Source organism: Salmo trutta, chromosome 33, assembly GCF_901001165.1.
Source record: "Salmo trutta chromosome 33, fSalTru1.1, whole genome shotgun sequence".
In the NCBI taxonomy this organism is placed as follows: domain Eukaryota; kingdom Metazoa; phylum Chordata; class Actinopteri; order Salmoniformes; family Salmonidae; genus Salmo; species Salmo trutta.
This window is the reverse complement of record NC_042989.1, coordinates 9,759,445-9,786,425: the sequence shown is the minus strand read 5'-3', so window position 1 is coordinate 9,786,425 and position 26,981 is coordinate 9,759,445. Positions and strand designations below refer to the sequence as shown.

Genomic DNA, 26,981 nt, shown 5'->3' with positions numbered 1-26,981 from the left:
TGCTGTCTCTATGTGTCAGGGCTCACTGCTGTTTCTATGTGTCAGGGCTCTCTGCTGTCTCTATGTGTCAGGGCTCTCTGCTGTTTCTATGTGTCAGGGCTCTCTGCTGTCTCTATGTGTCAGGGCTCTCTGCTGTCTCTATGTGTCAGGGCTCGCTGCTGTCTCTATGTGTCAGGGCTCTCTGCTGTCTCTACGTGTCAGGGCTCTCTGCTGTCTCTATGTGTCAGGGCTCTCTGCTGTCTCTATGTGTCAGGGCTCACTGCTGTCTCTATGTGTCAGGGCTCTCTGCTGTCTCTATGTGTCAAGGCTCTCTGCTGTCTCTATGTGTCAGGGCTCACTGCTGTCTCTATGTGTCAGGGCTCTCTGCTGTCTCTATGTGTCAAGGCCCTCTGCTGTCTCTATGTGTCAGGGCTCTCTGCTGTCTCTATGTGTCAGGGCTCACTGCTGTCTCTATGTGTCAGGGCTCACTGCTGTCTCTATGTGTCAGGGCTCTCTGCTGTCTCTATGTGTCAGGGCTCACTGCTGTCTCTATGTGTCAGGGCTCTCTGCTGTCTCTATGTGTCAGGGCTCTCTGCTGTCTCTATGTGTCAGGGCTCTCTGCTGTCTCTATGTGTCAGGGCTCACTGCTGTCTCTATGTGTCAGGGCTCTCTGCTGTCTCTATGTGTCAAGGCTCTCTGCTGTCTCTATGTGTCAGGGCTCACTGCTGTCTCTATGTGTCAGGGCTCTCTGCTGTCTCTATGTGTCAAGGCCCTCTGCTGTCTCTATGTGTCAGGGCTCTCTGCTGTCTCTATGTGTCAGGGCTCTCTGCTGTCTCTATGTGTCAGGGCTCACTGCTGTCTCTATGTGTCAGGGCTCTCTGCTGTCTCTATGTGTCAGGGCTCACTGCTGTCTCTATGTGTCAGGGCTCTCTGCTGTCTCTATGTGTCAGGGCTCTCTGCTGTCTCTATGTGTCAGGGCTCTCTGCTGTCTCTATGTGTCAGGGCTCTCTGCTGAAACTGTTTGTTTGGGGTTGCCCTGACTCCGCCTCATGCCTTGTTTGTGTCCTCCCCAACCAATGGCAGATTACTGTGTGTGTGTGTGTGTTTGTGTGTGTGTCCAGGACTGGTCCTGCAGGTGTTGTCTATCCAGTGCATGTTGTTTGGCATGGGCCCCGCTCCTCAGGGAGGGGAAAGGGCTAACTGCTTACAGCGTTACTGGAGGGGGATGTGTGTTTACCATGCTTGGCCTGGAACAGGGAATACAGTGAAGGACAGAGGCCCCTCATTGTGCAGTCTGTGCCCCCTCCCGTCCACCCGGGGCCTGGCCTCTGACTCTAACCCGTTCCCCTGGCTTCTTCCCAGAGGAGGCCCTGTTTGCTCCTGCTCTTTGAGAGTCTTTAAAGGCCATTCAATGCTTTTATTACATCATTAATTGCACTTAATTCAGCAACATTACCCCAATGCCTGGCTAAACTCTGAAAATTAAGTACAGAGCACTTTGTTATAAAATTCACCATAATGAGCTCTGGTGGGAGTTTGAAAGTTACCGCAGGCCATTTTTACCAGTAACGGGTAGCATGGTGCCTCTCCCTACTTTTAAGTTGGGAGTATAGAGAAAATACCCCAAGGGCACAGTCTCTGGTTAGTCTGCTATGCAGCAGAATCAATCGCATGATATAATCCCTCATTTAGAAACAAGCCTTTGTACCAGCCAGCGAATCATTGAATATGCAAGCTAGCTGCACTCGATAATGGCATTGTACTGTACGAGTTCCGCTCTTTGATGAGCATCGCTACAGTACTTATTACTGTAAAGTTATCATAGTGGGCGCTCGATGTCAATGATGTCAGCGGTTTATCATTACAGCTGTTGGTTCTCACTGCCGTAGTGAGCATATTGTTCGTAAGGTATTGGTGTGTGCCTTTGTGTTGTGTATGTGTTAACATGCCACTGCATTTATGTACTGTGTCTGTCTGTCTGTCTGTCTAGCTACATGTTTATGTATTGCCTAGTAATGTATGTGCATACAAACCCAGTCAGCCTTATACCCGCCCAGTGTGTGTGTGTGTGTGTGTGTGCGTGCGTGCGTGCGTGTATCTGTGTGTTTCACCTAGTGTGTGTGTTGTCTCACCATGGCTCTGTCTGTTGTGTTGTGTTGTGTGTGTACAGCTATAGGAGTACAGCGAAGGAGGACTCCCAGTGCAGTAGCCTCAGAGATCTTCGAGCCACACCTCGGGAGCCACATATTGCAGGTAGGATGCTATGAGATCACACCATACCACAGGTCCTGTCCTGTCCCACAGGCACCACCACCTTGTTTGACAAGCCTGGTATTAACGTTATTGTACAGTTACGAGGGTTGCAAAATTCTGGGAATTTGGGGAAAATGACCAGAATTTTGCAACCGTCGTAACTGTACAATAACAGTTTCCAGAAATTGTGGTTGAAGGATTCCCAGATATCCTTCTTATTCACTCCTGATTCCCGAAATATTCCAACTGCTGTTTCTGGAAAAACATAATTTTGCAACCCTAGTTATGTACTGTATCTGTTTGTCTGTCTGTCTAGCAACTCCCGACACTATTCACATGGGTTATTACTGACATCTAGTGATACTTTTATCCACCAAAGCAATTGACATTAAGGAAAACGATTTTGTCTAAAATGACTTACGATAGCTAGTATGTGATTCCTGCAAAGACCTTGGCATTGCTGGCATCATGCTCTTAACAACTGAGCACCACGGTAGAGGTTGACAGGGGAGTGTTAATTCATTCCTTTCCCATCTTGTCCAGTATTTTTTACCCCCGTACTGTCTCGATCCTGCAACAGTTCTATAACCCTGACAACTTTCCTGTCCTGTCCCGATAAAATTCAATCCCGCGCAGAAATCAGAAATAACTTCATCCGTTAGCTGCCTGCTCCCTGCACTCTGCTGCTTGTGAGTTTCCATAGTAACGGCCCCGTTTTGGGTTGCATGCTCATTCTTCACTAGACAAGAGAGAGAACTGTTAGCTAGCTACTTTTTGTTGCCTGCCCAGGTCTTATATCTATTTTTATAAATAGTGATTGAAGACCGAAGAGCGCATGTTATTGTTGGGAGAAGGTGAATTTCACTCCTGTTCCAGGAGGATTCCCACGGGACCCTGCAAGACCCGTGGGAATCCTATTACTGTGTCAACCTCTACCACACAGGACCAAAGCTGAGGCATTGTTCAAGCCTTCTAGCATTACTGCATTAATGCTCTGCCTTGATTCTTCAACATACAACCAATGTTCCCTACATTTTTTGGGGGGCACTGAGCAAATTTCAGATCTGCTGAGCACAAACTTGAGGGCTGTGAAAATTCTGTGCAACTTCCTGCGCGTGTTTCTGTAAACACTGAGGCTGTACCCGCTTTAAAGTGGCAGTATGTAACTTTTGGGTCGACCCAACCAAACTCACATAGAAATGTGAGTTATAGAGCTATCATTCTACCTAAAAATACGTCTAAGAAGCGGTATATCTGTTCTATGTGCGCTATTTCTATGGTTCCCGTTCTTAAGTTTTGTTTTTGCATCTTTTACTTTTGGTTTTGTACACCAGCTTCAAACAGCTGAAACAACAATATTTTTGCTTATGGAAAATATATTTCACGGCTGTTTAGCTGGTACAATGATTATCTTCACTGTACTAGCGTATTTTTTGTCACATAAACTGAAGCGAACTATTAGAGTTTTTGCAACCAGGAAATGGCGGAGCGATTTCTGCATAGTGTAACTTTCATCCATAAAGATTATACATTTGAAAGTCCGTCCTTTTATACTTAAATTATACTCAGTAATTATAGATTCATATTCTAGTTTATTATGTAATTTATACCTTCTTTGTGGTAATGTAGAAATATATTTGTATTACAGTAAAGTTAAATGATTTTATACCATGGCATTGTTGAATACTTGTTTCTTATTGGCTTGAAGGGCATTCTAGAGCGTGCGTTATTTCCCTATAACACACGGTATATTTGCACGGTAGAATTCAATGACTATAGTTCATCCGTACATGTTCTATGTTTGAGCTGCTTTTGAAAGCAAAAGTCAAATTGAAAACAATATTGGGGTTGTTGAATTCGATTTTCATAGGACTGAAGGTTTGGTTAGCTGAACTAGCAAGTCTGTTTGTTTGCTAGCTACTTCAGTGGATGTTGAACACATTTCCAGCGGGAAATGTGTTAAATTCAAGCCGTGGCGTAAAAGGGACAATCAACTCGGCGCTCTATGTGCTCTCTGGAAAAGAATGCCGCTCCGTGGAAGGTCATTTCCACTCTGCTAGCGCGCGGTGGAACACACCTTCCATGCCGTTCATTATTTTCCATGGAACGCGTAGACATAGCCCCTCGTTGATTATCCCTTACATATTGAATTAGGAAACTATGATAATGGTTAACCCCGTTAGTCCTGAGGGTATTTTGCATGTGTCTTGTCTTTATAATATTTTACATAGTGCTGCTTATCTCTTATACATAAGCCCAAAGGGTTTGCTGTAAATCAGTAAAGCAAAAACATCATTTGATACTACAGCTGATATGAAAGTGTAAGCTGGTAACCATGCTGACATATAATCTTTTTGTGTTGGGAGTTGTTGATCATCAAGCTATCTTTATTTTCTATAGTCTACATTTTTGTAATCTACATTTTAACCTGGATTGCCACAATATCCTCTCTAGGTTTCTTCCTAGGTTCTGGCTTTTCTAGGGAGTTTTTCCTAGCCACCGTGCTTCTACATCCGCATTGCTTGCTGTTTGGGGCTTTTAGGCCGGGTTTCTGTACAGCCCTTTGTGACATCGGCTGATGTAAAAAAAGAGCTTTGTAAATAAATGTAATTGATTGATTGATGTTTTTCGATGCGTTTGATTTGGAAAGGCACACAGAGAATGCGGTAGCTCATTCTGTCGTGCAGGTTTATTGATCAAAGATCAACAACAGCAAAAATCCTCCAGGTCGCGTAAATGTCTTCCAGTGTGTTGCTCCCCCTCAGCCTTGTCCCATAGTGAACATTGTGTTGTCATGCATGATGCGAACACGAATAAAAAGAGGTTGTAGCAGAAACGCTGCCCCCTTTAGTCCCATGAGACACAGTGGCAGCCATATGCACTATGCCTGTTCCCTATTAAACATGTGCTGAATTGAAAGTGACATCTTCCTGCATTTACCTCAGATCCCCAGGTTTAGTGGGTTGGAAAGGAGAAGGGAGGATGTTTCCCTTATGGTTATCAACGGCAGAGAACAACCGCGGTTTCAGAGTCAATTCCAATACCAGAAACAGCAGCTAATGTGTATAATGTCTGTTGTTTGTATACTGTATATGGAGGATATTGATATTTTTAATCAGGCTATGCCTTTTTTAATTGGCTTTAATAAAGTTGCATTCAATTGAATCTCACCCACTGACAACATTTCTAAAATGTCATTCTAGCGGGGATTTTAACATTATCGTGACGCAGCATCGTGACGGCAGCCCCCTCTCACTATAAGTGAACACTTTCCCTGCGACAGGTTAAGTGTCTGACAAGAAAGCGGAAATGTATAATTAACATCAATAGCAGGCTGGAAGTCTGTCGAGGCGTGGCCTTTTCAAGGAAGGACTTGTTCCTGGCAAATTGTCCCCATTAATCTTCAGCTTAATTGATTGTGAAAAGTTTTAGGATGACATTTTAAAAAAGCATGCACGGCCGGTGATTGATTTGGGGAAAATGAACTAATAATGAATGCAAGGCAGTCATTACTTGTTGAGCACAGCGGCTAATTTTAGACAGATTAGAGTGGGTTTGATAGTGCTTAATAAAGAGGATGGCTTGATGAGCTCCTCTGTGTCTCTACACTACTCTCTCTGCTCTACTCTACCTGCCTGTCTGGCCTCTCAGGGCTTAACCAGTGCTCATTACTCTGAGTGACTCTGTCTCTGCCTAATGCCAACAGCTAAGGGGACTTATCCAAAGCCAAACTCAATAAGAAGCACCAGCGGACCCTTTTACCATTTCTCCCCTATATTTTTACCTAACTCACCAAAGATTCTATGACAATTTTTGGAAAACTCCAAACCGAACCTAAATTGAAATTGTTCCTTCTTTGTTGAACCTCTTTGTTGAAACCGTTCAAACGCGTATAGAATGTGTATAGAATGTGTATAGAATGTGTATAGAATGTGTATAGAATGTGTATAGAATGTGTATAGAATGTGTATAGAATGTGTAACACTTTTTTGTTTTGTTTACAGCCCTGTTTCAGAATTGATTTACTTAGACAGGACGTCACGTAAACAAAAAGTCACTGGTGTGAATGCCATGAGTCGAGAAATCTGTGGCTGTGCCCTTGAGCAAGGCACTTCACCCTAATTCCTCCTGTATGTTGCTCTGGATAAGAGCATCTGCTAAATGACAAAAATGTCAATGTACACATTCTACATAGTAGTAGAATATTATATGGTAACAGTGATTACAATGAAAAATATATTCATCTTTGACCTCTTATTCTGGTTGATTTTCTAAAGAGAAGTGTAGCGAAGGCCCTATACTTATGTGACAGGCTGGCAGGCCTGAGAGCAGTAGAAACAGTGGGTTAGGTTGCTGTTTAATCTGACAGAGTGAGTGTAAATGTCCCCCGGCACTGTGCCTGTCTCCTGTCCGGACCTAGTCATGTGACACGGGATTAATCGTGCCCTGTGTGTGAGAGAATGGGACAGGGTAATGGCTCTGTGTGTGTGTGAACGGGACAGCGTTAGTAGCTATCTCTACGGCTCCGGCAGCTCCCTCTCATTGTGTCATGGTCCCCAGCTACCCGGCTACCATAGCTGCTTTGTGCTCCAGGCTCCTTTGACTCTGAGTGGCCCGGTTGACCTGGGAACGGGGCTGCGTTCAAACAAGCCTTCTGTGGTCTTTTTGTTTTCAGGCCCGAAAACATTGAATTTGTTGACAAACAAGTTTTGTCAACCCAAATAATCAATGAACTGATTTCATATGCGGAGATTAGCAAAGGTTGGCAGCTGCCCCCATCTTCATGCTGGAAGGAAGCCCTTTGCTTTTTTCCACCGTCCCTACTCCCCTCTACCCCCATCTCAGACGTTACAGAGAAGACAGGTTTTGGGGTGCCTTCGCTGTTGTGGCGTTTTAAAAGTAGTTATTCTCTCTGTTAACATACTGGAACTATTCACCAAGGTATTGAGCTACAGTAGCGCCATAGTTATGCAGCCAAAACAGACCCACTGTTACTAATCAGGGAGGGCAGAGATTGAGCTTGTTGATGGAAGATGTGTGTGTGTAGCCATAGAAGGCTGGGGTAAGGTGTCTGTGTGTGTGTGTGTGTGTTCAGGTCAATGTTAAGGTGTGTGTGTAGTTGTAGCAGGAAGATGGAATGCTGTGTGTTTGGGGGTGACAGTGAGCGAGACTCACTCTGTGTCTGTCTCTGTGGGGCCCTGGCCAATCACTGTCCAAAATAGTCTCTCTATCTCTGTGGCATTGTGGTCCCGGTAATGGCTCCTCCTCAGCAGAATTCCTCCCAGTGTCTCTCCCTCCCTGGCTGGAGAGATGCTGCAGCCATAGAGGAGAGGGGAGAATAGAGGAGTGGAGAGGAGCGAGGAGGAGAGGAGAGAAGCGAGGAGAGGAGAGGCTGAAGGAGAGGAGAGGGGGGGAAATGACAGCGCTCAGGGGCAATGTGTTGACCGTTTTGTCGTCTCCCACTGTGTGTTGTCATCTCTCCAGTCAGTGGGCTGGATTGGATGCGACAGCAGCAATAGGTCATTAACAGCAATGGGACATGTCCTCTGGCAGATAGACTGGGGGGGATGAAACACACAGACTAAATAGTAACATTGATATCACTGGCCCGTAATAGTTTTGCATGAGATAAATTATACGTTGGTTAATTTTTTAAAAGCATTATTAAAGGACTCGCCTGCTTCTGAAGGGCAAAATGTCTGGTGTTGGTGGAAGAGAGTAAGGGGTGGATGGTGGGTGGATGCTTCTCTGTTTTCTTTTTCTTTCTCTCTCTCTTTCTCTTTCTCTCTCTTTCTCTCTCTCTTTCTCTCTTTCTCTCACTCTCTCTCTCTCTGCCTCTATCTCTTTCTCTCTCTAGTGTCTCTCTCTTTCTCCCTCTTGTCTGTCTGTCTGTCTGTCTGTCTGTCTGTCTGTCTGTCTGTCTGTCTGTCTTATTATTTTCTATGTTGTAGAATAAAAGTCAAGATATCAAAACTATGAAATAACACATATGGAATCATGTAGTAACCAAACACGTGTTAAACAAATCAAAATATATTTTATATTTTGAGATTCTTCAAAGTAGCCACCCTTTGCCTTGATGACAGTTTTGCATACTCTTGGCATTCTCTCAACCAGCTTCATGAGGTAGTCACCTGGAATGCATTTCAATTAACAGGCGTGCCTTGTTATAAGTTCATTTGTGGAATTTCTTTCCTTCTTTTTGCATTTGAGGCAATCAGTTGTGTTGTGACAAGGTAGGGTTGGCATACAGAAGAGAGCCCTATTTGATAAAATACCAAGTCCATATTATGACAAGTCAAATAAGCAAAGAGAAACGACAGTCCATCATTACTTTAAGACGTTCAAGAACTTTTAAAGTTTCTTCAAATGCTGTCTCAAAAACCATCAAGCGCTATGATGAAACTGGCTCTCATGAGGGAAGGAAAGGAAGACCCAGAGTTACCTCTGCTGCAGAGGATAAGTTCATTAGAGTTACCAGCCTCAGAAATTGCAGCCCAAATAAATGCTTCACAGAGTTCAAGTAACAGACACATCTCAACATTGACTGTTCAGAGGAGACTGTGTGAATCAGGCCTTCATGGCCGAATTGTTTCAAAGAAACCATTACTAAAGGACACCAATAAGAAGAAGAGACTTGCTAGGGCCAAGAAACATGAGCAATGGACATTAGACCGGTGGAAATCTGTCCTTTGGTCTGGTGAGTCATTGTGAGACACAGAGTAGGTGAACGGATGATCTCTGCATGTGTGGTTTGATTTCATTTTCATTTCATTCCCACCGTGAAGGATGGAGGAGGAGGTGTGATGGTGTGGGGGTGCTTTGCTGGTGACACTGTCTGTGATTTATTTAGAATTCAAGGCACACTTAACCAGCATGGCTACCACAACATTCTGCAGCGATAAGCCATCCCATTTGGTTTGCGCGTAGCGGGACTATCATTTGTTTTTCAACAGGACAATGACCCAAAACACCCCTTCAGGTTGTGTAAGGTCTCTTTGACCAAGAAGGAGAGTGATGGTGCTACGTCAGATGACCTGGCCTCCACAATCAACCGACCTCAACCCAATTGAGATGGTTTGGGATGAGTTGGACCACAGAGTGAAGGAAAAGCAGCCAATAAGTGCTCAGCATATGTGGGAACTCCTTCAAGACTGTTGGAAAAGCATTCCTCATGAAGCTGGTTGAAGCTGAATGCCAAGAGTGTGCAAAGCTGTCATCAAGGCAAAGGGTGGCTACTTTGAAGAATATAAAATATAAAATAATTTGATTTGTTTAACACTTTTTTGGTTACTGCATGATTCCATATGTGTTATTTCATAGTTTTGACGTCTTCACTATTATTCTACAATGTAGAAAATAGTCAAATAAAGAAAAACCCTTGAATGAGTAGGTGTGTCCAAACTTTTCACTGGTACTCAATTTCTCCCTTTCTCTCTCTCTCTTCAATCGTTATTGCATAATTGAAAATGGAGGGGACCTTGACCTTCACCGCCCTCAGGACCCCAAACACCCCCTCCCACAATGATCTCTGTTCAGTCCGAGACTCCCCTTGCCTTCGGAATGAGTCATCACACTACACCCTTATCCCTGCTGGGATGAAACAGATCTGTCTCACTTGTTGTCTGTTGTTTCTTAGTGTGTGACAGAATGTGAAGAATAGACTATTAAAGTAATCATTGCTTGAGGGTAGTAGCACTCTCACTCATACATGCATAAACGAAATGCAGAGAAGTTGAATATCCTCAATATGCAAAATTGCTCTTTGTTGGGAGTTATCAAAAGAAGCAGTGTTTGATGTCTCTTTAAATGATAGAGAATCAACAGCATGTGTTGTTTGTAGATGAATGAGAGGCAGAGTGTAGTGAGGGCCAGACAGAAGGACTACTAATTACAGAAAGGCTGTTGTAAAGAGTAGAAAGACTCCCAGCTTCTATCAGCACCTGTGGAGGGCAAGGGGGACAGGACACCCAACACGTCTTAATATGCCACACATCTTAAGGTCCAATACGCAAATCTGTCAAATCTTTCATCTTGACTTCTTTCCTGACGTTGTTTTTTCTCTCCCTCTTGTTTGGTTAGCTTTGTTGCGTTTGTTGTTTTCAGCGAGTCAGACTTGTGTGATAATGGGGCTCTGTTTCAAAAAGCCCTTGGTTTTCAAACCCCTTCCATCTCCACACCGGCGGAAGCAGAGAAAGACGCCTGCTTTAGAAACGACAGCTGTTTACATTTGCATAACATCAAGGAGGAGCCGGGCTGTGTGTTTGAGGCCCGTCTGTGTGCAGCTGTCACAAGTTGTAATCGCAGGTTGATTTGTGATTCGGGAAAAAAATCGCCATCATGGCTCTATGCCTCTGTTGTTGTTGAGCAGCCGCTCAGAACAGTTTCGGTTTGTAGGTCTACTTAGAGGGAAAGAAAAAGACAAAGTGGATGGAGGCATTTTCCTCCTCCTCCTCCTCCCTGTGCCAGAGACAGATCCAGACCCTCTCCTCTCCTCTCCTCTCCTCTCCTCTCCTCTCCTCTCCTCTCCTCTCCTCTCCTCTCCTCTCCTCTCCTCTCCACAGATTATGCAGAAGTCCTCTGTCTATCACTGCTCTCTCTATTGACCGCGGTTCGTATGGCCATTGTTCCTCTTGTTGGGAAGCGATAAAGCCAGAGGTTAATTGGGAAAGTCCTGAAGCTGGCCTTTGTGCTCCGGTCTGGCCCCCAAACAAAACAGTCTAGGAATGTGAGCCATTACATCGAGCCCAGGCAGCTCCACTGTGTCTCTGTCACACCCACATGCCATTTATACTGCTTATCTATGGAGCTAGAGAATGGAAGTTGCATTCCGCGAAGCACCATTCATTCTATCCCCAGCCTTACGAATGTTAACTACGACTGCAGTACAGAGTCTCTACTTGCTACCTCTCACGTTGTCATATAAAGCCACTATTGTTGTCTTTTCATATCCCACCCAGGTCTGAGCGTATGCATTAATTACAGTTAACACTCAATAATTGCAGGCGGCCTTGGCACAGAGGTGTGACAACATTTCAGTCGTGATCAGTTTGCAGTAATGGTAGATTATTGAGACATTTTTGTCAAATTCAATTTGAAATTGCCCTGTCAACCAACCATACACAAACTGCGCATGGATTTTCATCTGTCATGGCTTTTTTTTTATCAGTCATCTCCATGTAGCACATTCTGTTGGTAGAAAAGCTGGTCTGATGTTTTGCTCTCTCTCTCTCTGCAGTGTAAAGGGTCACCACTCCGTGCTTTTATCTCAGCTCGTTGAAAGCCGCTGTCTCCCATACTTGATAGATATTCTTTTGTTTACTAATGTGCTGTTGAAAGCAAACATGTCAGAGCCCTTCTTGCTGTGGTTCACTACATTGCATAACATAATGGGAGGGGAATTTACATACCCACACGCGCACCCACACGCACACACAGACACACACACACGCACACGTATACACACACAGTCAGCCCAGCCCAGCTCGCCACGGGCTTCTTCTCAACCAACTCATGGTGAGCGGTTCATTTCGATGCAGGATCTGGATGGGCCTCTGACAGACAGACACGAAGACAGACAGACAGATAGACAGATGTCAAGTGTAAAGATTATGATCACATTTCGGTGTGTTCCATGTAAAGTGAAACGCGGACAGTCCATTGTGCCAGAGGTTGTCCACTGAGGTGTACAGTAGTGGAGCCATAGTGAGATGTTGGGTACAGACGGGCTCTGAGGTCCACGGGGTTCAGGTTAGGAATGGAAGGCAGACTGACTAGGGTGTTGTTGATGTGCATATGTCTGCTGCAGGCAGCAGATGGATGGTGGCTCCACAGCGCAGGTGTCGTAGGAAGGCAGGTGTGATGGGATACAGGTATGATAGGCATGCAGGTGTGAGCTGGGTGCAGGTGTGAGCTGGGTGCAGGTGTGAGCTGGGTGCAGGTGTGAGCTGGGTGCAGGTGTGAGCTGGGTGCAGGTGTGAGCTGGGTGCAGGTGCGTCGTAGGAATGGCAACTCCTTACAGGTGGCTAATAACCCTTTGTCAAGTCAGTTAAACATAGAAGTACAAATAAGTACTTTATGAGGCTTTATTATGAGGAAAATGTAACAGAAGCAGTAAACTAAAGACAAGTCATTGTTTACATATTCAGGCACACACACACACGCTCATCCGGTATAGATTGTACATAGCGGTAGCTGGCACAGCACAGAGGTGGGGTTTCAGCTCTATTTCACCATGGCTTCTGTGGCAGCATGACCTGAAGTCAGGCTAGAATCTTGAGGAGTAAAAGATCAATGTGGAACGTCGAGCCAGGCATTCTGATTACCAGCCCTCCTCTATACTTCCTGTGCAGCCCACATGCCCAGACCCACCCCTTTCATTAGCAATGGGAATTCGGACAGAGAGGGAAAAAAACAGGGCCCTTATTATTTATGCAGTCAATAGCAAGGGCTTGTCTGCATTCATAATTGTTTGATTTTATAGGCCAGTCTTTAAACAAACATTGTCTATGGTAATGTGATGCCCTGACGGATGGCGAAAGGTTTTGTCTGTGAATATCATTTGGATAATTAAAAATGACAGATGAAATCGCCCGCTGTCTTGACCCTCACTTTGTTCCCCGAGTGATGGCGAGGAGATGCTGATTGCTGTCAATCAGGGGCCTTGGGAGGATTGGGGAAACTCTGGCAGCCCTGAACCCTGACCCGCACTGTTGATCTGAAATAGATAACAACCTTGAAATACCTGCAGAATTTAAACAGCCTTGCTCTGTGTCGAGAGCCGGGGCGCCTTCCCAAAAGAGCCCCCTTAACCCCCTCCCTCCCTCCTTCTCTCTCTTTCTCCTCCCTAGCTATCTTTCTTTCTCTCTCTCTCTCTCTCTCTCTCTCTCTCTCTCGCTCTCTCTCTCTCTCTCTCTCTCTCTCTCTCTCTCTTTCACTCACTCTCCATACTCCATCCCCTGGTCTGAGCAGCTGTGCAGATTACATACCTCCTGATATGACCCAGACCCAACAATAAGGGGAGGGAAAGGAGCACAGGGATACAAATTAAAACATCAATCTAATGGCCTTCAGATTTACTTCAGATCTCAGATCAGGCTGCAGTTCTCGGCTAGAATAACTTTCTCCTCGTCTCAATTGAATTGCATTTGAACTAGTTAAACTACTGAACTAGTATTGTCGTCCCCCAGAAGGCGCTCCCTCTGTCAAACTCTCTATACAGATGCCGTATCTTAATTTGTTCATCCTGTTGTTGCAGGAATTTTATTTTTCTAAAGTTTGTAATTTCCTCTTAAAAATGTCGGACTTGATATGCCCAAATGAGAAATGGATCAACCCCTAAAAAAAATGTCCATTAATTATCTCCTCCATTATAATTCATATTTCCTGTTGCTGCAGGATTATTTTCCTGCTGTGAGACACTAGCTCAAACAAAGATATGGCATCTGTACACTGAATTTACAAAACATTAAGAACACCTTCCTAATATTGAGGGAAATGTGTCTTCCGCATTTAACCCAACCGCTCTGAGTCAGACTACCATAATCAACATCCATGGCACCCAGGGAACAGTGGGTTAACTGCCTTGCTCAGAATGACAGATTTTTACCTTGTCAGCTCAGGGATTCAATCCGGCAACCTTTTGGTTACTGGCCCAACGCTCTAACCACTGGCCTTCCTGCCGCCCACACCTGGTCAGTCTATGTCATGGAAAGAGCAGGTGTTCTTAAAGTGGAACTGACAGCATTTTAGCAAGATGAAATCTTATTCAAATCTGTTCATATACACCCCCAGGAAGAATATGACACTTCCCAAAAAATTATCTGACAAGAGAGCCATTATATTTAGTCATTTTCACGTTTTCATAAATTCTTTGAATGTTTGGGAATTACGTACACTAAGGTATTTGTGAAAATGTTATAACAATATAGAGTGGGAAAGTGGCCGGGCGTTTGGACAATTAATATACACTGCAGTAAATAAAAACGAATAAAAACATTTGTCTCATCCAGGACTGGAATCTATGCAGACTGGTGCACCATAGCCAATCAGAGCTACAGTAGGCCTTTATGAAAACAAGCCATTTGACACAGGCCTGCCATTATTCACTTTGAACTGGTCTGTGTGTTTACAGGCAGTTGCAACAACTCAACTTTAGATCGTTAGAACTCAAACGCCAAAAGCCACCTGAATGGATTTTTGCAAATATGTCAATACCACAGGAGTCTTCTTACATTTGGGAACTTTACAGTCCTATTGATCACTCCAATTTGCATACCGCCCCAACAGATCCACAGATGATGCAGTCTCTCCACACTGCCCTTTCCCACCTGGACAAAAGGAACAGCTACAGTTGAAGTCGGAAGTTTACATACACTTAGGTTGGAGTCATTAAAACTCGTTTTTCAACCACTCCACACATTTCTTGTTAACAAACTATAGTTTTGGCAAGTCGGTTAGGACATCTACTTTGTGCATGACACAATAAATGTTTCCAACAATTGTTTACAGACAGATTATTTCACTTATAATTCACTGTATCACAATTCCAGTGGGTCAGAAGTTTACATACACTAAGTTGACTGTGCCTTTAAACAGCTTGGAAAATTCCAGAAAATGATGTCATGGCTTTAGAAGCTTCTGATAGGCTAATTGACATCATTTGAGTCAATTGGAGGTGTAAATGTGGATTTATTTCAAGGCCTACCTTCAAACTCAGTGCCTCTTTGCTTGACATCATGGACAAATCAAAAGAAATCAGCCAAGACCTCAGAAAACAAATTGTAGACCTTCACAAGTCTGGTTCATCCTTGGGAGCAATTTCCAAATGCCTGAAGGTACTACGTTCATCTGTACAAACAATAGTACGCAAGTATAAACACCATGGGACCATGCAACCGTCATACCGCTCAGGAAGGAGACACATTCTGTCTCCTAGAGATGAATGTACTTTGGTGCGAAAAGTGCAAATCAATCCCAGAACAGCAGCAAAGGATGTTGTGAAGATGCTGGAGGAAACAGGTACAAAAGTATCTGTATCCACAGTAAAACGAGTCCTATATCGACATAACCTGAAAGGCCGCTCAGAAAGGAAGAAGCCACTGCTCCAAAACTGCCATAAAAAAGCCAGACTACGGTTTGCAACTGCACATGGGGACAAAGATCGTACTTTTTGGAGAAATGTCCTCTGGTCTGATGAAACAAAAATAGAACTGTTTGGCCATAATAATCATTGTTATGTTTGGAGGAAAAAGGGGGAGGCTTGCAAGCCGAAGAACACCATGCAAACCGTGAAGCACGGGGGTGGCAGCATCATGTTGTGGGGGTGCTTTGCTGCAGGAGGGACTGGTGCACTTCACAATATAGATGGCATCATGAGGCAGGAAAATGATGTGGACATATTGAAGCAACATCTCAAGACATCAGTCAGGAAGTTAAAGCTTGGTCGCAAATGGGTCTTCCAAATGGACAATGACCCCAAGCGTACTTCCAAAGTTGTGGAAAAATGACTTAAGGACAACAAAGTCAAGGTATTAGAGTGGCCATCACAAAGCCCTGACCTCAATCCTATAGAAAATTTGTTGGCAGATGTCACGTTCTGACCATAGTAAGATGTGATTTTCTATGGTAGAGTAGGTCAGGGCGTGACAGGGGGTGTTTTGTGTTTTTCTCTGTTGGGGTTTTTTGGGTTGATCTCCAATTGGAGGCAGCTGGTCCTCGTTACCTCTGATTGGAGATCATATTTAATTAGGGGTTTTTCTTCCTGGGTTTTGTGGGTGATTATCTTTTGAGTAGTGTTTATTTCTCTTTTTGTCACTGTTTGTTGTTTTGTTGTTACAATTATTTTGGTGTGTTGCAATCGTTTCACGGAATAAAATAATATGTAGAACTACAACCACGCTGCTCGTTGGTCTGATCCTTAAAACAGCCGTGACAGCAGAACTGAAAAGGCGTGTGTGAGCAAGGAGGCCTACAAACCTGACTTAGTTACATCAGCTCTGTCAGGAGGAATGGGCCACAATTTACCCAACTTATTGTGGGAAGCTTGTGGAAGGCTCCGTTTGACCCAAACGTTTGACCCAAGTTAAACAATTTAAAGGCAATGCTACCAAATAGTAATTGAGTGTATGTAAACTTCTGACCCACTGGGAATGTGATGAAATAAATTATTCTCTGTACTATTATTCTGACATTTCACATTCTTAAAATAAAGTGTTGATCCTAACTGACCTAAGACAGGGAATTTACTCGGATTAAATGTCAGGAATTGTGAAAAACTGAGTTTAAATGTATTTGGTTAAGGTGTATGTAAACTTCCGACTTCAACTGTAAATTATAATTGGAATTTACTTTGGAATTTACTTTAGATCTTATGTCTTGTAGTTATTGTACATTTTGTTATGACAGTTCTGTCGGATCTTGCAATTAATGTTTGAGCATGTTTTCGTGTAGCATTTGTAAACCGTTGTGTTGACAGTGAGTAGATCATGTCTTCTCCTCCTCAGCATTAGTATTCTCCCACAGATCAGTGGCATAACACCACACACAACACTATTTGATCATTTGAATGAGTTACTTTGCTTTGAGATTTACAACAACAGCAACAGTCAGGCGGCGGCTCGGAGCAGAAAAATGGATCCATGGTGCGTTCCCAATCCCTGACAATGTCTGATCTCCCAAAACACTGGAGCATTATAAACCAAATGACAAACGAATGAACACCACAATGAGAAGTCTGTGGGATTATATATCTATCTGCTTCTAAAAGAGAGGAGAGGGGGGGGGGAATATTCAAAAGAGTTGAGCTGAGACGACGGGACACACACACACACGGGAGGCTGGGAGGGAGGATGTCTTCTTAACAGAGCGTCTGACTTTCTAATAACGAGAGGGGAAATGTAAACCTCCATCTCCAAATACTGAGCCCAAATCCTTCCAGTAGGAAATTAATCCTCTCATTGCTCTGTTCCGTCGTTGTGTTGCCACTAAGGAATTGGATCCCATTGAATAATTTCATTATAACTTGTGAGCATGTGGATTAATAGGAGGTTTTACTGTAAAGGAGACGGGGGGCTTTTCTTCTCTCACCCCCCTCCGCCCTCCTCTCTTTCTCAGTACCTGCTGCTGCTGGGAGGCACAAATCAACAGCCTAAAATGACACCCACGTTAATTACAGTCCATGCTTTCTCCATCAGAAAATGTATGTTTGTGTTTGATTTTCAGAGGTAAGCTTTATTTGTATTGTTACCAGGCAAATAAGTAGGACTATATTATTCGTATCATATGAATGCAGTACAGAGGATGCACGATGCTCCATAAACGGTACATTTAAATACAAAATGCAAAATGCATGTATTTGTTTGCGTTTAAATATATTGAATTGAAATATGAATCGTGGTAGGTAATAGATGCAGGCACACCACCAGCAGCAACATTACACCCTAGTGGGAAGCTTTCTGTATGGTGCTGCCTGGAGGTTCAGAGGTTCTCTCATTGGAGACGCTGTTATTGATTATGAAACACTGTCAATCTGAGCTTAATGGCATTAGGTCTGACTCTGAGGGGGCTTGTTAGAACCCTACCCACCATGGACGTGAAGGAAACATGAACTCTGGGGCTGGGAATAATTGTACAATACAGCTTGGGTCATTAAGAAAGAGAAAATGGAATTGATTTGGTTTTTAGAAGTGCCCTGACTTTATTCAGGCATAGTGTGAGTTTCAAGCATTGTGTTTTAGTATAACTGTTTGTTACAAACAGTGATTTATTAACCACATATTAACAACCTATTGCTGTTGAATTAATTTAATTCCTAATATCTCTGTTTGGGACTGTATGGAAAAGGTGTGCCTATTGTTTGCCTTGCCAGTGCCACAGAGAGTTTTTGTTGCAATTAATCCTTTCGCTTCCAAAAGCATTACCCTAACCCTCAGTGAGTCACTTCTCATAATTATTCACATTCGGAGCGAAATTGTCACTAATGAAATGGGAACGCCTCCATAGTTTTGCGCCTTTGCACTTTGACTGGAGCAGAGCTGGAGCAGTGCAGAGCGGTGTGGGCCAGGAGCCAGTGCACTTAGCTGAGAAGGAAAGGCAGGGGAGGGAGCAGCTGGCGATGGGGGCCCCTAGGGGCCCTGGGGTGGGAGAGGGGAGAGGGGGTACTGCTCTCCTGTCTACAAGGTGATTAGAGCACAGAAAAACTAACTTCCAGCTCTCTGATCTCATAGTCCTCACTGTTACTGTTCTTTGACATGGCTTTTGCAGGCAGCATTGTTAGTTGTTTCCCTTTGTTTCTTTCTCATCCTATCTTGCCCCCTGATTAAAGACATGCTCTGGAACTTTGACGACTACTAAGTATTTTTAAAGCTCCCGCTTTGGGCTGGATGTGTCACTGTGTAGTTCATACATGCATAATCTATGAGAAGAATTACTGTCTTACCTCAATTAGCCACGAAATCCCTAGTTTGAAAGCGACTGTTTTCTGGAGGCTGTGCTGTGCTTTTTTCCCCAAATGTTCCCCCACATGGGCTAGCAATTCAAGTTCCAGCCAATGAGTTTCAGCCCTTCGCCATTTGCGTGATAGCTAGCAAGATGCACACACAGCAGAGGCAACAGAGAGAGCAATGATGTGGTGCCAATATCTGCACATATGTGACGTAGTAGTATACCATTTTCGGGGACCACTTTTGGTTCGTGAGCGCTACTTTCAGAACTACTGGCTAAAAAGTATACAAAAGTACCGAAGAATCTAAATCCGGTTATATTTACCAGTGTAGAAAAAGGGGTTTGTGAAGAAGTTAAGGAGAGCAAGTGTCTCAGTTTTGTTTGGTGGGAGAGTTTGTTCTTATGACCTTCCCTTCTACCATGTTATTCCTCTGTTTAGTTCTGCATCCGATCTGAACATTCTAGCGTACTGTTTTATAGCACTTTGAATTTGTCATCAAGGAATCGTAAACTGCTCCCAGCTCCATCTTGATTTGGCTGGAATGAGAGCCCCCTACTGCTTATGGAACTAATGTTGGGTTTTAATTGCATGAAACATGGCCTGCACCAGAGGAGTGTCTGTATGAACAGCTTTTATAGACCTTTCATGAGGAACCACATTCAGCTGTAGCCGACATGTCAAACACAGCCAGTACTCTGCTTACAATACCCACAACACAGACCTCCTTGGGTTTTATTGACGCTCGTCGTTAATGACATTTGATGTTTTCCCTCAAAAAACACTCCTCGTAAACGTAGGGTCTGGCATAGCACGGAGAGGAGCTGAGGCTATGATTCAGACTACAGGTCTGGTCTGGCGTTAGCTAGCCTTCTTTCCTACAGACAAGGGAGTTTTGACTAAAGCTCGCCTTAACGCGAGCTCAGTCTACAGCCAATCTGGTGAGCTTAGTTGTGACTGACTTTACTGCTACCCCTCGGCCTGAGATCATGATCCAATCACTGGTGCAGAACTGTCTTTACATACTTTGTGAAACTTCGGTACCACTTCAGACTCCAGTGACTCACTATTGAGTCACTACTGGCTATTTCTGTGTTGGAAATTCCCTGGTAGAGACAGTGGTTCAGTACAGTGTTCAACATTTTACTAGCTAGACTTTAGCTGTTAGAAGCTGAGGGAAATTAGTGGTTTCACATTCCAACCACAAACTATTGCAAAATCTTTTGAAGATAAGATGCATGCTATAGGATATTTACTATGTGGTTGTTCTGGGTCAACTAAGCAAGCTATTTACTTTATCATGTGGTTTCTATGAGACAGTTAAATATACTTTTATTGTTAACCGAGCTAAAAGTATGCTATTGTTAAGAGGAAAACAAGATATTTGCCTTAGCAACGTAATCTTAAACTGCTCACTCCTCCACCTCAGGTTGAGTGGGAAACATTGTGTACACACACAAACCTGTGTTTTGAGTGAAAGGAAAGTTGAATGAAATACCCTATTGTCAGAGTCTAGGTGATGTGGGTAAGGCGGAGTCAGGCGCAGGACACAGAGATGAGTAATAACTTTACTCAAAAATAATCCTCCAACAAGGAGAACGAAAATCCAGAATCACATAAACGAGACAACTGACAACATTAAACCCACACAAAACCATGATGGCTCCAGAGGGTTAAATAGGGAAATAATTCAAACGAAATGGGAACCAGGTGTGAACAATACAGACAAAACAAATGGAAAAAGAAATGTAGATCGGTGGAGGCTAGAAAGCCGGTGACGTCGACAGCCGAACGCTGCCCGAACAAGGAGGCACCAACTTCGGCGGAAGTCGTGACAGTACCCCCCACTTGACGCGCGGCTCCAGCAGTGCGCTGACACCGGCCTCGGGGACGACCCGGAGGATGAGGCGCAGGACGATCCGGGCGGAGACGGTGAAATTCCTGTAGTAAGGAAGGGTCCAGGATGTCCTACACCGGCACCCAGCATCTTTCCTCCGGACCGTACCCCTCCCACTCCACGAGGTACTGAAGGCCCCTCGCCCGACGCCTTGAGTCCATAATGGCTCGCACAGTATATGCCGGGGCCCCCTCGATGTCCAGAGGGGGTGGAGGAACCTTCCGCACCTCAGACTGCTGAAGAGGACCAGCCACCACCGGCCTGAGGAGAGACACATGGAACGAGGGGTTAATACGGTAATCAAGGGGGAGCTGTAACCTATAACAAACCTCGTTCAGTCTCCTCAGGACTTTAAATGGCCCCACAAACTGCGGACCCAGCTTCCGGCAGGGCAGGCGAAGGGGTAGGTTTCGGGTTGAGAGCCAGACCCGAGATCCCGGTGCATACACCGGGGCCTCACTGCGGTGGTGGTCGGCGCTCACTTTCTGCCCCTTGATGGCCCGTTGCAGGCGCACATGGGCAGCGTCCCATGTTTCTTCCGACCGCTGAAACCATTCGTCCACCGCAGGTGCTTCAATCTGGCTCTGATGGAACGGTGCCAGGACCGGCTGATAACCCAGAACACATTGAAAAGGAGATAGGTTAGTGAAGTGGCGGGGGGAGTTTTGGGCCATCTCTGCCCAGGGGATGAAAGCCGCCCAGTCCCCGACCGGTCCTGGCAATAGGACCGCAGAAACCTACCCACATCCTGGTTAACTCTCTCCACCTGCCCATTACTCTCGGGGTGAAACCCTGAGGTGAGGCTGATAAAGACCTCCAGGCATTCCATAAACACCCTCCTGACCCTAGACGTGAACTGGGGACCCCGATCAGAAACTATATCCTCAGGCACCCCGTAGTGGGTGAACGAAGACGTTGGTAAACAGGGCCTCCGCAGTCTGTAGAGCCGTAGGGAGACTGGGCAAAGGAAGGAGATGGCAGGACTTAGAAAACCGATCCACAACAACCAGGATCGTGGTGTTTCCCTGTGATGGAGGAAGATCAGTCACGAAATCCACCGATAGGTGTGACCACGGCCGTTGTGGAACGGGTAGGGGTTGTAATTTCCCTCTGGGCCGGTGTTTAGGTGCCTTGCACTGGGCGCACACCGAGCAGGAGGAAACATAAACCCTCACGTCCTCAGCTAAAGTGGGCCACCAGTACTTCCCACTATGACAGCGCACTGTCCGACCGATGCCAGGATGACCAGAGGAGGGTGACGTGTGGGCCCAACAGATCAAACGATCGCGGACATCAGACGGAACGTACAGATGCCCAACTGGACACTGGTTGGGAGTGGGCTCTGTACGTTACACCCGCTCGATGTCCGCGTCCACCTCCCATACCACCGGTGCCACCAGGCACGAAGCCGGAAGTATGGGAGTGGGATTCGTGGACCGCTCCTCTGTGTCCTACATCCGGACAGTGCGTCTGCCTTAGCGTTCTGAGAACCTGGTCTGTAGGAATGGGTGAAAACAAAACGGGTGAAAAACATGGCCCACCTTGCATGACGAGGGTTCAGTCTCCTCGCCGCCCGGATGTACTCCAGATTGCGGTGGTCAGTCCAAATGAGGAAAGGGTGTCTAGCCCCCTCAAGCCAATGCCTCCACGCCTTCAGAGCCCTGACAACAGCCAACAGCTCCCGATCACCCACATCATAGTTTCGCTCCACCGGGCTGAGCTTCTTCGGGAAAAAAAGCACAGGGGCGGAGCTTTGGTGGCATACCCGAGTGCTGAGACAGCACAGCTCCTATCCCAGCCTCGGACGCATCCACCTCCACTATAAATGCCAAAGAGGGATCAGGATGAGCCAGCACGGGAGACGAGGTAAACAGAGCCTTCAGGTGAGCAAAAGCCCTGTCCGCCCCAGCTGACCACTGCAGTCGCACCGGGCCCCCCTTTAGCAAAGAGGTAATGGGAGCCGCTACCTGACCAAAGCCCCAGATAAACCTCCGGTAGTAGTTGGCAAACCCTAAAAACCGCTGCACTTCATTTACCATGGTTGGAGTCGGCCAATTACGCACGGCTGAAATGCGGTCCTTCTCCATCTCCACCCCTGTCGCGGACAGGCAGAACCCTAGGAGGGAGACGGACTGTTGGAAGAACAGACATTTCTCAGCCTTGACGTACAGGTCATGCTCCAACAGTCGACCAAGCACCTTGCGCAGCAAGGACACATGCTCGGCACGTGTAGCGGAGAATATTAGAATGTCATCTATATACACCACTACGCCCTGCCCGTGCAGGTCCCTGAAAATCTCGTCTACAAAGGATTGAAAGACTGATGGAGCATTCATCAACCCGTACGGCATGACAAGGTACTCATAGTGCCCAGAGGTGGTACTAAATGCCGTCTTCCACTCATCCCCCTCCCGGATACGCACCAGGTTGTAAGTGCTCCTCAGATCCAATTTTGTGAAGAAGCGCGCCCCATGCAATGACTCTGTCACACTGGCTATGAGAGGCAGCGGGTAACTGTACTTCACTGTGATCTGATTTATACCTTGATGGTCAATACACAGGTGTAAACCTCCATCCTTCTTCTTCACAAAAAATAAACTCGAGGAGGCAGGTGAAGTGGAAGGCCGAATGTATCCCTGTCCCAGAGATTCGGAGACATATGTTTCAATAGCCACCGTCTCCTCCTGTGACAAAGGATACACGTGACTCCTGGGAGGTGCTGCGTCTACCATGAGATTTATCGCACAGTCCCCCCGTCGATGGGGTGGTAATTGAGTCAAATCGGCATATTCAGGGGGGGATGTGCATGGTGGACTCTCCACCGTTTGGACTCTCCACCGTAGTTGCACCTATGGAAACACCTACACACCTCCCCGAGCACTGATGTGACCATCCCTTGAGAGCCCCCTGTTTCCACGAAATAGTGGGGTCATGATCGGCCAACCAGGGATGCCCCAACACCACAGGAAACGCAGGTGAATCGATCATAAAGAGACTAATTCTCTCCTTATGATCCCCCTGCGTTATCATACATAGTGGAGCTGTGACCTCCCTGATCAGTCCTGACCCTAAAGGACGACTATCTAAGGCATGTACAGGGAAGGGCACATCAACAGGAACAATAGGGATCCCTAATCTAATTGCAAATGAATGATCAATAAAGATACCAGCTGCACCTGAATTTACTAGCGCCTTATGCTGGGAATGCGGGGAAAACTCAGGAAATTCTACACATACACACATGTGCGAAACAGGAAGCTCTGGGTAAGTCGGGTGCCTACCTGGGATGATCCACCAGTGCCCTGCCTGCTGCCTCGACTCCCTGGAGATCCTCCCCACCACCGACCAGCAGTGTGCCCTCTGCGGCCACAGGTGGTGCAGGGAATGGACCCCCCTCCGGTCCCCCTCATAGCAGCACCTCCTAGCTCCATCGGCGTCGGATCTGAGGTGCTGGGAGATGGAACTGACGAACCCCGATCCAGACGTCTGTGGGAGGCCAACAGGTTATCCAGTCTGATGGATAGGTCTCCAGCTGGTCAAAGGTAAGGGTGGTGTCCCTGCAGGCTAGCTCCCTACGAACGTCCTCGCGTAGACCAGACCTGTAGTGGTCGATCAGGGCCCGCTCATTCCATCCCGCGCCGGCGGCCAGAGTTCGAAAGTCCAGAGCGAAGTCTTGTGCGCTCCTCATCCCCTGTCTGAGATGATACAAGCGTTCCCCCGCCGCTCTCCCTTCAGGTGGATGATCAAAAACCGCCCGGGAGCGGCGAGTAAAATCCTCATAATTGTCCAACGTCGGTCCTTCCCTTCCCCAGACTGCGTTGGCCCATACGAGTGCTCTAGCAGTCAGACAGGAGATGAGGGCGTTCACACTCTCGCGTCCCGAAGCAGCTGGGTGAACGGTTGCCAGGTAGAGCCCCAGCTGGAGTAGGAAGCCCTGGCACCCAGCAGCCGTTCCATCGTATACCCTCGGGAGCGCGAGCCGAATCCCACTGGATCCAGGTGAAGGAGGGGTGGACAGCGGTGTGGGTTATTGTGGGAGCTGGGGTGATGATGATGGGGTTGCTGGAAAAAGCCCTCTTTCCCATCGCTCCATGGTTTGCAGCACGCGATCCATGGCTGTGCCGAGACTTTGCAACATAGTCGCGTGCTGCTGGACGCGCTCCTCCATAGGTAGAGGAGGGCTGTGGGCACCTGCTGACTCCATTGAAGGTGCGTGTTTCTGACAGAGTCTAGGTGATGTGGGTAAGGCGGAGTCGGGTCACGTCGGTGGTGACGTGTTTGTTTGCGAGGATGTTAACCGTTTCAATCACCTCAGAACCACAAGCATGTGGTCTATAAAAACAGAGGAATGGGTAGTATCACCAGCAGAGCAGCAGGAAGTGTAATATGAACAGTACCTCTCCTCTGCTCTGTTACAGTAGCTGTAAAGCCTACTGACCTTGATAAATCTCCCTATGGAACTGGGAACATATTTAAAAGAGGTGTCATTTCATGTCCTGACTGTCTGGGGTGGTTCTCTAATCAACCACTGTTTCCCTCAGCCACCACCATCACCACCAGGCACTCTCTCTCTCTCTCTCTCTCTCTCGCTCTCTCTCTCTCTCTCTCTCTCTCTCTCTCTCTCTCAGACTGTAGTGGCTGGGGTCTACAGCCTGCAAAGCCTCCTTCTTTCCTCCCCTTGCTCAGCCCCTTCTGACAGCCACTAATAATAACGCATGAAGACAGTCAGACAAAATGAAGACAAATGCTACCCGCTGCCCCAGAATCATAATCCTCTCCCAGGCTTCAGTGAAAGAGATGTCCTAACTGTACCAAGATGTTCTTTATAGCTGTTCCCCCTGACCCACCCGCCCTCACGTCAGCCTGCACGCTCCCCAAAGCCTTCCCCCCTTCTTCTCCCTCCTCACCTCCCCACTGCTGCTTTAAAGCCCTCAGCCCTCCACATCCGCCTTATTTTCCTGGGGAAATCCATTAAGGCGACATATGGAGGCTGTTGGTTAGCCAGAGTGGAGGAGCGGCGAGGAGCGGCGAGGGGAGAGAGGAGCCAGCCTGCCAGGGCTAGGAGCAGGACAATAGTGGGGTTTGGTCTGTGGCATACGGTACCGTACAGATGGGTATTGTAAAAGATTCATGAGGGGAATAAAAGATCTGAGGTAACATTTGGTTGGAGACGCCAAAGATGCAGGTGAGGAGGATGACAGCAGACAGACACAGCACAGACACACAGCCTACTGTCTATCTACACGTGGAGAGTTCAGATAAGATGATCCCTGGCTGTCTCATGTGGAGGAACACCACACCTATCACATACAGGTGTAGGCATGGAAGAGTGGAGGTATTCATTAACATGTTGTGACTTCAACTAAATACTCATTCTTCAACAGTGTTTGAGTAGATATACAGTGCCTTCAGCAAGTATTCACAACCCTTGACTTTTTCCACATGTTGTTGTGTTACAGCCTGAAAATGTAAATTGATTACATTTAGATTTTGTGTCAGTGATCTACACACAATACCCCATAATGTCAAAGTGGAATTATGTGTTTAGAAATGTTTACAAATCAATAAAAAAGGAAAAGCTTAAATGTCTTGAGTCAATAAATCATTTTATTATAGCAAGCCTAAATAACTTCAGGAGTAAAACTTAACAAGTCAGATAACAAGTTGCATGGACTAACTCTGTGTGCAATAATAGTGTTTAACATGATTTTTGAATGACTACTTAATCTCTGTACCCCACACATACAATTATCTGTAAGGTCGTTCAGTCAAGCAGTGAATTTCAAACACAGATTGGTAGATGGGTATTTTTTTTTTTAGAGCAGACATTGAATATCCCTTTCAGCATGATGAAGTTATTAATTACACTTTGGATGGTGTATCAATACACCCAGTCACTACAAAGATACAGGGGTCCTTCCTAACTCAGCTGACAGAGAGGAAGGAAACTTCTCAGGGAATTCACCATGAGGCCAATGGTGATTTTAAACCAGTTACAGAGTTAAATGGCTGTGATAGGAGAACACTGAGGATGGATGAACAACATTGTAGTTACTCCACAATACTAACCTAAATGACATAGTGAAAAGAAGGAAGCCTGTACAGAATTAAAATATTCCAAAACATGCATCCTGTTTGAAATAAGGCAACAGACACTGGGAGACAAATCCACCTTTCAGCAGGACAATAACCTAAAACGCAAGGCCAAATATACATTGGAGTTACTTACCAAGATGACATTAAAAGTTCTTGAAAGGCCTAGTTAAAGTTTTGACTTAAATCAGCTTGAAAATATATGGCAAGACTTGAAAATGGATGTCTAGCAAAGTTTAACAACCAATGTGACAGAGCTTGAAATAAAAAAAAAATATAATGAGCAAATATTGTACAATCCAGGTGTGCAAAGCTCTT

At 45.8% G+C, this 26,981-nt stretch overlaps 1 protein-coding gene across 5 annotated transcripts in view; it reads left to right on the top strand.

Moving 5' to 3' along the window:
* Nucleotides 1-26,981, top strand: part of npas3 (neuronal PAS domain protein 3) — a 343,109-nt gene that overhangs the window by 145,807 nt on the left and 170,321 nt on the right. For all 5 annotated transcript variants that reach the window (XM_029729734.1, XM_029729736.1, XM_029729735.1 and 2 more), the window contains one exon: nt 2,150-2,232. In XM_029729734.1, coding sequence (XP_029585594.1) covers nt 2,150-2,232 — 83 coding nt within the window. The remainder of the gene's footprint in view (nt 1-2,149; nt 2,233-26,981) is intronic.